Raw genomic sequence first — 14531 nt, forward strand, 5'->3', positions numbered from 1 at the left:
GAAAATTGGCCATAAAATTTTACTTGTTGATCAAATCGCGAAACTTTTTACATACATATAAAAGTTGCGTGTTTCCTTCACCTTTCCAACGGTATATAAAAATGTTTGATATCTTCATCAAGCAAAAAGTTACAGACCAAAAACGAAACCCGTCTCATAACGTTGATGAAAATGTGGGGTAAACTTTACTTCACCGGACTCGAAATTTGTGCCTTTCTCCTACGAATTATGACGTGTTTGGTATGTAATCCCGTAGATTTGTACCCGACGCGGATGTAGATCGAAGTTTCGATCCTCTAGGATCAATAGTTGAGAAGATATGGTCGCTTAAAGTTCAGCATATTTCCAGTTTCTTCACTTTCTCGAAAATGCTCAACTTCAAGCGACCATATCTTCGCAACTATTGATCCTAGATGATCAAAACTTCGATCTACATCCGCGCCGGGTACAAATCTACTGAATTACATACCAAATACATCGTAATTCGTAGGAGAAAGACACAAATTTTGAGTCCGGTGATGTAAAGAGCAGCCGAAACGTGTGTTATGCTGCGGAAATAATAAAACAACAATAATAAAGCAATTTGCGGTAACCGGTAATGATATGCGAATGAGCAACACGATGCACAAATTGCAATGGGAAAATTGAATTGTCGGTCAAATTCACGACTCGTTTTATATAATAAGCTTTTATGTGCCTGCCTCGATTATTCAATATCGGCTATGATTCCGGGATACAATCATCGATAATTATTTGCGAGTGGACAGTAGGCGAATATGCGCGCGCATGTCAGATTATTTCACTATACAACGGGATATCGCGCCAGGAGACATTACAATGGAATTAACATAACACCGTGTATCTAACTGTGAATCTATCCCCACGAACTGAAAGAACGAAAAATATATGTAATAATATAAATAATATAAATCTAATTCCCAACAAATACATCCCCAAACATATAATAGTTATTAAAAACCTTATAAAAATAATATTTAAATATTCAGACATATAAAAATTAAAGCAAATAATCCCCTAAAATATTCAGTGTTAAACCCAGACACTAATTCAGACTCCCCTTCAACTAAATCAAAAGGAGTTCGATTCAATTCAATTAATATACTTACCATAAACATTAAATAAATTGGATAAACTATAAATAAAAATTTAATATTTTCCTGAAACTCTTAAAAAATCTGAATAAAGAAAATCTTTCAACTAATAAAATTAAATTAAAAATAATTAAAAATAATCTTACCTCATAAGAATTTGATTGGGCAACAGAACGTATCTTAACAAGTAAGTTAACACTAACTTGTATCTAACTGCATTATAGAAATGCAGACACGACAAAAGCGATGAAAAAAATGTTAGAGAAATTGAGAATCGATGAAGCAGCAGCTTTCAAGATATGCTCGAAGACATCTGTCGGCAGAAGCTCGAAGAAATTGCTCAAAATTCGTGGTTTGCGCATAGCAGATATGATATATAATACGGCATGACCTGCATGCTCGCTAGAGATATGGAAGATTTCTTGCACTGATACGCGCATTTTGAAATTCAGATTGCATATCTGCAGCAATGAAATGTACTCGTGACATTTAATGTCGATCGTCTGCAATTCAAGTAAAGAATATCTCGCTTCGCATTAGGTCAAACAATTTTGAACTGTGCAATCGTTGCGCTACAATCCAAATTGCATGTTCGTAATAATGCAGAATGAGCGAACGAAATAAAGATGGCAAGATATTTAAAAAAGAAACGCTACTGATCCACAGTACACCTACAATTTCCCGTTCGCTACTGACTAAGAAACATTTTGTTGTGGTGCAATTACTTACCAAAAAAAAATATATAAAAAGGAACTTTCTAATTACTTTATATTAAAATGCACTAAAAAGGAGAAAATAATTTTTTTTCCTGGCTCTCCCAAAAATTTAGAATATATTTCAATAAAATCATGACATTAGTGACTATAAATGTAAAAACGTGGAGCGCCCACGAAGATTACGTGAATATATTTCAGCGCTCCACGCTTTTATTTTTATAGTCACTAATGTCATGATTTTATTTAAATTTAAACAGGAAAAAAATTATTCTCTCGTTTTTTAATGTTGCATTTAAAGTTTCAAGTCTCCAGATCATCGGGAAGTGGCTTAAAATTCGATCACAAGATTTGCAAGACGGCAAGCTAATATAAGCGTGGTAAAAAGTACATTTCATCGCTGAATTTGCCATTTTGATTGAAATCTTCCTGCGAAACAGTGTTTCTTGTATTTTATTTGCTGCTTTATCCATTGTCTCTTTTGTTTCTAATGTAACAGAGGCTCATTTAATTGAATCGTCAAAAACTAAGCGAAGAAATGACGATTCTGATGTTTTGGTTTAAAGTAGACTCCGATTCCGCCGTCAGGTCGGAGAGTTAACAGTTTCGATAATGGAAAAAATCAAGTTACTTCCCTTCGCAATCTGCAAAACAAGCAAAACTGGATCGTCGCCGTTCCCATCTAGAAAACTTAATGCCACAAAGGCCTTGGAAATAAATGAGAAGCCCGCGCTCTAAACTCCCCAAAGAATCGCGCGATCAAATACATTTATTTCGTCTTTTCAATTTAATTCGAAACCGTAACGCGCGCACCGCGTCCGAGCGAAACGCGTTTTGGCTGGTTAATTAAAATACACCATCAAAGCGCTTTCATAATTACCACCGTACATTCGGCTTTGTATCATTTTTTTTACACGCGAGACCGAGAGAGAGACGGATAGAAGAGTGCGAGGGCGAGGTGAAAGGGGGTGGGGCGGGAGAGAGACAAACGCGAGAGTGAAATAAAAGAACGCAATGAACCGCGTACGCGCTTAATTCCGCGCAAACAGTCGAGAGACGCGCTCGCGGATATATTCGCTGGTTCGCCGCAGCCGTGCGGAATTTAATTCGAATTATAACCGCGCCAGGTAAATCGAGTTATCGTTAATCGACGAGCAGAATTCCTGCATCTCCCGGGCAGCGAGCGCGGCCGTGGGCACGATGGTAACCCGGCGGCAGCGTCGCACCGTCGCGTCGTTGATATCCATTTGCATTCACTTTACACACCTTCGTCAATCCCTGTTTCAGGCTGCCAACTCGAACAAGAGCCAGGTGACGCTGCGCGACGTCGACTTCGGCCTCTCGGGCACATTCATCTGTGAAGTCACCGCAGACGCGCCGACATTCTCCACCGCCTCGGAATCGAAAAATCTCACGGTAGTGTGTAAGTATTCCGCAATACATTGTCGATAGTCACTAGAGATCCCTTTTTTTCTAAGGGTGGTGAGGAAATGCTGCTACGCACACCCCCTAAGATGATTTTTGGGGGTAGTGTGAGGCTCGGCTGCCCCTAAGATGGAATTTCGGGGTACGGTACTGTTATCCCTACGCCCAAGGGCTGTCATCCTTTTCCTCTTCAATATTCAACAGTAGGAGCAGATAGGGTCCCACTGTTCGTAATTCCTTCTGAATTCTCCTAGTGTCTCTTGATCGATCCACTCATGAGCGGTCCCTATTTCACGTGTATTACTGTAATGGGTCCCATGGAAACAGTGTGGCAAGAATGACGTTGGTTTCAACTTCATTTCCCCCTCCAGGCTCTCCACCTTATCCCCTTCCACTAACCTATTCCATCGTTCAGTCCCTATCTTCCATTCGTCTCACTCTGCCTCACTCTATTCTCGTCGCGCAACGTGTCACATATTACTCTGGTCATCAGAGAGGGGGTACTTGTATTCCCCCCGATTCCTTTTCGATTACCCCTGTCCGGACACACTGCATGGAAACCACCGACACAAACTTCCGCGACACGGTTTTTCGCCGACAACAATTTCACCGACTACAGATTTTGCCGACAACGCCTTTAGCCGAAAACGCTTTTGACCGACAACGAATTTGATCCACAACGACTTGAGATGAGCACAGTATGTATTATCATACAGTAATATCATACTGTGGTCGTCTCAAGCAGGGGCGCAGCGGTAAGGGGACTGGTTCCCGCAAAATATGGCAAGCCTGGTCTCAAGTCGTTGTGGATCAAATTCGTTGTCGATCAAATTCGTTGCCGGTCAAAATCGTCGTCGATCGAATTCCTTTTCGGTTAAAGGCGTGTCTCTCCTAATTCATCATAGTTCTGCGCATCATCGAGTCGTAGTACAGCCGATGGAAAAAATCTACAATGAAAGACTTTTGCTCGGCGGGGTTTTCCGGCGTCACAGTGTATCGCGGCGAACTACTCACGGGTGCAGCAGACCTAACTCTTGTCGCACAAACCCGCACATCGGCCCACCCCGCAACCGTCCCTCTCTTTTCCGCTTTCCGGTGCACGCGAGTCGCGCGTGTGCCGCATCCGTAACTCTTTTCGATGCACTCCGACCGAGGCGCAGGAGATGCACTTGAACGGAACGTATTTCCTATCACGTTTGTTACCATTGTGCGATTCGAAATCTTTTCGTCGTATCTCGGGTTACCTTTTATTGCAGTCTCATTCGGCGACGAGAAAAAAAAGAAGGTTTTCTCTGTCGGTCCGTGTTCTCGCTCGACTATGTCAAGCACAACGAGATCTACTTTTTTTTTTGTTGCTGGGGACGCGGGTCGCGTACACCTTACGGTTATCGTCGGTGGTCATGTTCGCGAGTGTGCACGATGGTGTGGGTCAAAAAATGAATCGGTACGATTTTTCAAGCCTGCACACAGTGGCCCGGTACATGCCAACATTCATTTTTCCGACATATACGTATGTATCGTCTATTTTTCATATTTTTCGAACTCTGTCTGTCCAACTGTAGGTACTAAACCAATTTCTCCAACATCTCCAAAACTCAAGTCGTTCGGTTTAATTTTAAAACAGTTTGTAGCTGATGTCCACTTAGTTTTGTCACTACCTGCATTTCATTCTGTCCTGGGCTGCTGTTTAATTTACCGGACTCAAAATTAGTCCCTTTTTCCTACGAATTATGAATAATCGAAGTTTCGAACCTCTAGGATCAACAGTTGAGGAGATACGGTCGCTTAAGGTTGAGCATATTTCCAGTTTCTTCAGTTTCTCAAAAATGCTGAAAACTTTAAGCGACCGTATCTCCTCAACCATTGATCCCAGAGGATCGAAACTTCGATCTGCATCCGCGCCGGGTACAAATCTACTGGACTAACTAATTTCGAGTCCGGTAAAGTAAAGTTTACCCCTGTTCTGGTTCTTCAGAAATAAAGGGAAGCCTTTCGCCGCAGCTCGCAATAACACCGACAAAAGTAACGTTAAAGAATACGAAGCTAGTCTCCCATTAATAAACGTGTACGTGCAGTGGTTACCACTGTTCCCGGGTTTTCCACAGGAAAAACGTGTCTAAAGTAGAGACTGGTTTTCTGGGCTACAAAGTAGAATACTCCCTTGAGTGACCAGACGGCGCGGCGCAGCGCGTCGGCCACGCTAGGAAAACTCTCTGCGCGTTTACTCGGTCGTACCTTTCGCCATGATTCGCGGAACCCTCGTCGGCCTTCAATCCGCGCGAATTTCCGCGGCAGAAGTTGCAGCTCGCGGTGAAACTTTCTCCTTGTCGGCATCGTTAACTGTCTCGCGTTTGATCCGAGCATGGTGCTCTCGCTCCGAACCTCGCGCATCAGCTTCGTTGTCACGAAACGTTTCCATACAGGCTGCCAAACTGCACGCGCGCACTATATATGTACCACATACATACACGCCGCATACCCTCGGAACAGGCTTTCGCGTAAATTCGTCGAGTGTTTCTAATTTCCTCGAGTACGCGCCCCAGACATCAAACGATCGTTTCTAGGGTCAATCAATGCTCGCAGCGCGATCACGAATACGTTTACGTATTTCCTGAATTTATAACGATCTGCGGAGCCTCGCTGCTCCTTTCGTTTTCGCCGACTGCCGTTTCAAAGGCCTTGGGCTTGCGAGTTCCTTGCGACTCCATCGGTAGACTGCGGATCCTTCTGCTAATTAATGCTAATTATGCTGAAATGAAAAGGTGTGTTTCATCTTTCACTGGTTCTAGTAAATCGATATCACAGAATAGAATAATATTCTTAAATTATTCTAATGTCTACACGGGTTGCCATAGTTCCCGAGATATAAGCGGAAAACCGAAAAAGGGGATGTATTTTCGTATGTTTACCTCTTTACTAGTCCAAACGAAGACCCAATGTTAAAAATTGTGTTCCTTCCATTCCCCTCTAACCTTATGAGCATTCATTGACTGGACTAATGAACGTTTAAGAGTGTGTTAACGTTCACCAGAACGAATGAAAAATTTAATGCATCGAGAACTTGAAACGCGAACGAAGCGTTAAAGTGTAACATCTCACTTGTTTGTCTAAAACTCGAAACTTTTCTAGAATATACAGCGAACGACATGCCTCGTATCGAAGCTTCGTTATTTTGTAAATAGAAGGTAACCCCGTGCAAATTTATTCATTGTCGAATTTCAGTCGGAATTTCAAATCTGAGAAGTTGCACGCGTAAATATTTGCGCAGCGTTCCCTGCGAACCGGTATCTACTCGCGGGGCCAACAAAAGCAGAAATTTCGGAGACGATAAACGTAGAGTAAAACACTTTCGTTGAAATCATAAATCTGATTATCGTGGATCAGCATGCAAAATCAAAATGATCTGCTTGAATTTGCGAGAACAAGACATACATACATATATATGTTTTAATATTTGAAACCAGTCCAGGTTCAGTGTTGCACGATTCTTTTCGACGAAATTGTAATAGCTTAAATATTGAAAATTTAGTGTGCCAATACATTTTGTGTGGAACTCGAAAGAAACTGAAAAATCTAATTAGACCGTATTCGATTGCTTTTGTACAAAGTTTGGGATTGTTAAGATCGCATAGTAAATTCTCAGCAAATTCTCTTCATTGAATAAATTACGTCACTTAAAATGGAAATTATTTCATGTTTTTTTTAGTGCGAAAGTCTCGCTTAATCGTGGCGAGATTTCGGCACCGAAATTCCAGTTGCATCGAAGAATTTAAAATATCGAGTTTTTTTGCGAGACTCGCCTTCGGAATCGGTATGAAACCAAACATTTCTCGAGGAGAATCGAAAGAACAGTAGCAACAGGTATTAGGCGGCGACTGGGAACACAGCTCGTGGAAATACTTGTTTCAGAAAATAAGGAATGCACGGTACGATAATAGAATGTGTAGAAGCAGGCAGCGGCTACCCTAGAATTTCCGTAATCTTGCAATTCGTTGGGTCCCAGAACAGTGGTTTCGTGAAATGCGGGGTTGAGGCGAATCTCGATGAGAAGGTTACTTCGCTGGCATGCAAAAACAGGACGGAATAACGAAAAGTTTTCTCAACCGTAATCGAGTTACGAAATAATTTAACCATCGACGAGAAGATGGGAAATCTGATATGTACAAATCTTAAATCTTCCAATTTACATACTGTTACTCGAATTAATATACGGACGCTCTAAAAAAGACGATTGAAAATTGCTGTTGCTACTGAAGGCTCCATTAAAAATGTTTTTAACCATGCGCCATAGATTTTTCAAACATATGCAATAATCATCGGTCGGTAATGTGTTAACTCTAATATGTAGGACCGATTTTTGAAAACCGACAACCCCCAGTTTTCGTAACGTTGAATTTCACATTTTCATAAAAGTAGTAATTAATTTTCCGCGTCTCTTTTTACGTAGAAATAATGTTCGGGATTCGTATAAATGACTTGATAAACGGTGGAACGAAGAGAAGAATTTCCGTAGTAGTGGACGTGAGCAAAAGCAGGGAACCTTTCACAAAAGTTTTATTAAAAATTTGTTGACTATACTACACACAGTTTGGTCGGGCACAGTCGGTCATAAGCGTAGAAATATCCACAGCACGACAGCATCGAGCTTCTACCATATGATAATTATTTACGCGGTGAATGCAGGAATGACGGAGTGGAACGAATACGAAGGATATACGAAAAAGTTCGACCCGATCCGTTCGATTTATAAATTCGACGACGCGGTAATCCGGGGTTCGGTTTGTACGACGGACCGTCCCCATTCAACCGAATAGCGCAGCTTAAAGAAATAAGAACTACGGAATTTATGATAATTCTAATGCTTCTTCTTGGCCGCTTCTCCTCGAATAGCCCATGAATTTCAAGTGTGTTCGAGGAGAATGCGAACGTTACCGCTGGAAATATCTGGCTACATACGCTTCGCATTTTTATGCGCTGCGTTCGACCCTTGACACGTGGAACGGTATTTTCATTTCGGACTTCCGACTGCCCCCGCAAACCAAGTCCAAATTTCGGGGGTGGCAAGGCTAAAATAAAGAATATACAATACTGCTGATACCTACAATGAATATTGCAGAAAACATGATGAACGGTTCGATAAAGCTTTTACTCCATGCCTGTAAAACTTTAATACCACTGCAGAGAGTAAAATGAAAAAGAAGAGGCAGAAGGTACTCGATCACAAATAATTCTATGCTCTGTAATGAAAGCATTATAAGTAGTTGAACGATCCCAGGAATCAGTAAGCAAGCCAAGAGAAACGATCCGATGGAGGGGAACCATCGCTTGCGTGCACGCTAAACTTTAATCAATTCTCATAGTTCAAGTTCCGAAGTTTCTGCGCTTTTCACGATGGATTTTCAGAGGACGAGAGGAAAAATTGAACGTCCCATTAGAGAATACTTGGCGCTTCTTTGATTCAACTAAAACATTTGTCTTCGAAATGAGACATCGCTTACGTTAATGGTACGAAGTTACTGTACCGTTTTATATTCTTCATTCCGACTTGCTTATTTTCTTTGAATTTTTTTCAAGTGAAAAATATCTATCGTTATCATTATTCAAATTTTCAATGATGTTCGTTTACGGTAACATTAAATTCGTTGTAATGTAAGAAATGAGCCAATCAGACGCTGCACAATTGTAGGAAATTATAGTAGGGTAAACTTTTACTTTACCGGACTCAAAATTGGTACCTTTCTCCTACGAATTACGATGTGTTTGGTATGTGATCCAGTAGATTTGTACCCGGCGCGGATACAGATCGAAGTTTCGATCATCTAGGATCAATAGTTGAGGAGATATGGTCGTTTAAAGTTGAGCATTTTTCACATTTTACCTGTCAAGAAACTGTGAATATGCTCAACTTTAAGGGACCATATCTTCTCAACTATTGATCCTAGAGGATCGAAACTTCGATCTGGTACAAATCTACTGAATTACATACCAAATTCATCATAACTCGTAGGAGAAAGGCAGATATTTTGAGTCCGGTAAAGTAAAAAGCAGCCATCCATAATAATAAAACTCTTTCTAAACGTTATCTCTTCTAATTTTCGTTATTTTCGGTATTTCTTTCATAAACATTATATCAACACGTACTTTTTAGATGAAACTGGCATTTCAGGTGTACATATAATTAGAAAAGTTTAAGCTTTAAACCGACATGAAGCACACGAGTGTTCCCGACTGAAAGTTGTATAGAAACCTCCATTACTTTTTCTTGTGTCTATTTCTCACTGGAAGCGGAAATCCACGCCCCGTCACATTAATTATGAAATTCATCACGTTGCTTCGGAAACACGATGTGAAAGAAAAAATGGCCTATTAAAGCCTTCTTCGGGGAACAAATATTCGAATAAAGTAGAAGTTTGTTTGTTACGTGCGTGAATGGCTTGTCCACATTATTTCCGATCGATAGACTGCGGATTTTCATGCACAATGAAAATCGCATTAACTGCAACGCAGAAAGAACCCATTGTATAGAAATTTCTATAATTTCCTAATACTTCCAAACATTCTCAACATCCTCGCTGCTTTGAATTCGATCTATTCCGTTTTTCTAGCATTTATTTTATAATACTTTGCGCATACGCGCGTAACAATGGTAAAATTAACATTTTCTGCTTACTAAACAAGTATTTTTTGGCAACTTTGATACTCTAATGAAATTCGTTGATTCGATCATTATTATTGCGAGATACTCTCTACCTGCAATCGTGCTTTGTCAAGCTCTTTATAATCACAGTGTCAACACAAGCATATTACGAGGCTAATTAGCAGCGGCTAGGTCTTTGTATCGATCTAGCCGATGCGCCGCGGCGGTACTACAGAACGATGTCGATATGCATACGAAGCCTGAAGCAAACTGCTAACTAGTGAAACGATCGCGGAATTACGATCCTCAACCTTTGTGAATTGCTAATCCCAGGTATTATACGTAAAGGTATATACATATAAGTGAATCGAACCCAAACTTTGGATGATTGCATTAATATAGTAAGAATTATGTTTGGTCAAATTTCCAAAAATTTCGTTGCGTTTTTATATACCTCCAGAACATCCTTAATAATTTTCATATTCGAGAAACGATCAAGGAAAGAAATTCCCAAGTGCCTGCTGCGTCTTTCAATTGTTATATAATGTGTACAAATCAAACGAGATACCCAGTATATATTAAAACCAGTAGCGTACAAACTGGAGTAACTCTCGAATCCAGTGCCAAATTTCGCATCGCGAATCGACCAGATATGAACGACACGAGAGATCGCTGGTCAATGACTTCCTAATGGATAAACAATGTATATCCCCATAATTGCTCGCAGAGGATTGTCCCACAAAAGAGAGACACTCTTCCATCCTCTTTCTCTATTTTTCTCGGCTTCATCGGTATCAATAAACACAGAGAAAAAAAAACCACGCCGCAGTTAAACAGCCGCGGGTGTAATTAATGCTCGATAGCTTATCAGTAATGAACGTAGCGAAGTTGAGCGACCGATCGATATCGCTGGAATTCAGTCCGGGTTATCGGATATTTATGCAGATACCACTAATCGACACAACTGTTTAATCAGATTCGAGGGGCATTAAAAAACTCGTTAATGAGCTGGTTTTTCGCGTGATCTCATTATCCGGCCAGTGTAGCGTTCCACGTCGCTGAGAAGCAACAAGATCGAAATTGGCTCGAAAACGTGCAAACACGTGTCCGTAGAACGCAACAGAAACACGTGTTCGCTGTCCCGTTTAATTATATCGGTTTTTATTATTATTTTACCACGCGCTTATATTAGCTTGCCGAGTTGTCGTTGTCGATGTTGTATGCGTCAAATCTTGTAATCGAATTTTAAACCAATTCCCGGTGAGCTGGAGACTTGAAACTTTAAACACAGCTCAGAACTGGGTGACAATGCAATATTAAAAAACAAATTTTAAAAAAAAACAATGCGTTTAGGAGATATAAACTATTAAAAATTTAACCGTTACACGTTCCCGCGCGACGCTCGGTAGTACGTCGTCGCGGCCAGCGATCCCCACTCCGCTTTTATTTATTGTCGCTAATGTCTAAAAAAATTATTTTCTCCTTCTTAGTGCACTTTAATATAAGCGTGGTTTTTAAACAGTTTTTTTTTATACGTGTTCGTCCTACCTGCATACTATCAGGAAGAATTGATCTCAGCGTTCTCTAAAACGGTGCGTAAAAATCCGGGAAAAATTGCGAAAATTTGTCTGGATAGGCGGAAAATCGAGAAGCGATCGGATCTCGATCCCATCCAGGTTTTCTCCGTGGTTTTTGAGCATTCGCAGTGCAGCTGGCCCTGTGTTCTTGGCCAGAGCGTGGACGTCGAAGCAATTTCGAAACCGAGCCCCGATAAGCGAACTGCAAGATTGATGATCGAATGATACAGGATGCGCCCGTCGAAATCCCTGTCAGCCATAGGCCATTTAAAACCGCGGGATTCATGGGTCGTTCGCGTATCGAACAATATTCCGCGCGAACCGACACCGGACCAATTCGTCCGAATAAAACACTTTGAAAGTGACGCAAATTAGCTGAAACGTACGGGCGAACGTGTGTCGTTCCCTCGCGCCGCGACAAAGCGATAATGTCGCGGACCGAACGGGAAAAACCCGGCCGCGCTAACGCGGAACACGGGCCTGTGTGCGGAGCTGTGCGTTGTTTTTCGTCGGTGGTAGCGCGCACCTGCAATTCGAACGAAAGAAATGAGCACCACTGTGCACCGCTCGCAGCCATTTCGGAAAAATTGATCACGGTGTTTAGCCGATTCGAATGGATTTGTCCGGATTTTTACATCGGGAAATTAATCGTTCGGCTCTGGCATTGTGCTGATATGCGGATACGATGCTGCATCGGGTGTCCCGGTTTATTAGGATCGCTTCGAACGAAATTATACCGGGTAGTTCATCTAACTGGACCATCTTAACACATTACCGACCGGTGATTATTGCATAATTTTGAAAAATCTATGGTACATGGCTAAACACTTTCGTAATAGAACCTTCAATAGCAACAGCAATATTCATTGTGAACTAATAACTCGCCCTCGATAACGTCATCTAATATTTTCATTGAAGATTCCAATGTAAAAGGAAATTTCCGTGCTTTCTTTTGGTACAGCGCAATCATTGAAAATCCTAATAGGCTTCTGGTAGGTGAAGATTGACCTTGAAATCTCCTCTATGCCTCCACCCACGAAGAAAATGTTTGTGTCAAAATATGGCCGCCTCTGTACCGTGCAAATTTTGTTAATGACATTTTTCCATGTTATTACAAATAACGGATATATTCTAGGTGGACATAGTTATTGACCTAACCTGTATACAAAACTACCACCTCGTGGCAATTTTCTGATTAAAACACGATATAATTTCTACTGTATCTAGTGGTCTAATTGACGCCGAACGTTTCGGGCGCAAGGAAGGACAGCGTACGGGGAAGAAAGAGACGCGGAGAGTCTCGCTCTTGTCCTTCTCTACGTTCAGTTCGGACTTTGAAGCTCAAAAAAAAAATAGTATCCCTCTACGACCGATGCAAACGAACTTCCCCGAGGATTTACTGTAATTTGTGAAAAAATTACATGCTTTTTCTTTCGAAAGAGCTGCAAGTTTCAACGTTCAGACACGTTAGAAGATGTTTTTGTTTTCTGTCGCTTTAATCGGTGGAGATGCGAAGACAAAGAATTATTTTTAAGGAGTGTTTCCCGAGAAGGCGGTATTATGGAAGCGGGAATATTTATTAAACGATGCGAGACGCGAGTAAACCCGAATAAATATGAAAACACTTTCGTACGTGGAAGTGTGTCCGACGTATTAAATTTCCCGGATAGTAAATCCACATGCACGGACGGCTGCTTTGTAAATTCATATTAAGATAAGCGCTCCCGTGACAGCATATATTCTTACTTTACATTAGTCTGTCGCACTCTATTAAGCGCCCTAAAAATTTAGGTCAAATTTCTTCCGTGTCGACTTGCATAAAATACGCGTGTCTCTCGCATTGCCAGCGCGTTTTTTTTTTTTTTTATTATTATACGCGTACACGTAGAATCGCCCCGTATATTGTACCTTTTACCGCGATAAAGTCGCGCTCGCGCTTTTGTTTATTTTACTTTGCTATCGATACATTTTTTATTCCCGTCAGAATCGCAATCACGAGAGCGCATTTTTTTTTTCCTCAGCTCGTCGATGTTTTTCGAGTGTTAATATTCGTATTTTTATGAACGCGCGCCTAACAAGTGGAAAAAAAATAGGAGCGAATCAATACATGACGAATACTGTAACGAACCGGAGACGCGCGTCATCGAAAGTAAATGCGAAACGTCGGAAATTTAATCAGTTTTGCCGGAAACGAGCACGCGTATGACCACGTCGGACCTTCGTTTGTTTCAGCGAGAGTTGGTCAACATCACGATGCCGGTTCCATTAGCTTGAATAGAGTAATTGGACACTGTCAATTCGAGAACGTAATTCTCTCCGTAAATAGGGGCTAACGATTTTCCTTGGAATCCATGGAAATGGACCGTCTACGTGAGCGCGGCGCGCGCTGGCCGCATTTCCCCGCAAACGTACAATCGGAATGAAACGACTTGCCGAGAACTAACTAAAATTAAAAAATAAGAACGATGTAACTCGCTGTCCGATCTCGAAACCGAAGCATTCGTTGCTTTATCCACGACGATCGCTCGATCATATTGAGACTCGTCGGTGTGCTGGCTTTCTGCTGAAACACAGACACGATACGAACGAAACCAGTTTCTATGCTTGTGCATTATTTGTACGAAGCATACAATTTCCTATTCAGAGATAGAGGACTACGAAAATTGGAAAAATCACTACGGTGGTTGACTCTTGTTAGACAAACGTGTTTTATCAGTTTGCAAACAACGAATATTTGCAAAACGCAGAGACTCTAAACTAAATTAAACGATTTTGGTAAAAATGTCTACCAGCATGGAAAAATTGTAAAAAATTTATCTGTTGAAAAAGATCCACATCAGCATCGAAACGCAGAGTTTCTAATTAATTTGCAAAATTGCTGTGTTTCATCACCGATCGAACCTGTGCGCCGAGATCGTCACAATTTCATTACCAAAATTACGATCGATAATCACATCTAATTTATACACTATAACAATGCAAACACTATGTTTCCGATTCTCGAAAAATTGTCGATATTCAAATTGTGATACTTTTTTCAAAATAAATGTTACAACCCCAAACCTAG

At 41.1% G+C, this 14531-nt stretch overlaps 1 protein-coding gene across 1 annotated transcript in view; it reads left to right on the top strand.

Annotated features, from left to right (window-relative positions):
- Window positions 1–14531, top strand: part of LOC143218485 (uncharacterized) — a 190764-nt gene that overhangs the window by 101367 nt on the left and 74866 nt on the right. The window contains exon 3 of the mRNA XM_076443685.1: window positions 3113–3248. Coding sequence (XP_076299800.1) covers window positions 3113–3248 — 136 coding nt within the window. The remainder of the gene's footprint in view (window positions 1–3112; window positions 3249–14531) is intronic.

This window comes from Lasioglossum baleicum, chromosome 19 (genome assembly GCF_051020765.1).
Source record: "Lasioglossum baleicum chromosome 19, iyLasBale1, whole genome shotgun sequence".
In the NCBI taxonomy this organism is placed as follows: Eukaryota; Metazoa; Arthropoda; class Insecta; order Hymenoptera; family Halictidae; genus Lasioglossum; species Lasioglossum baleicum.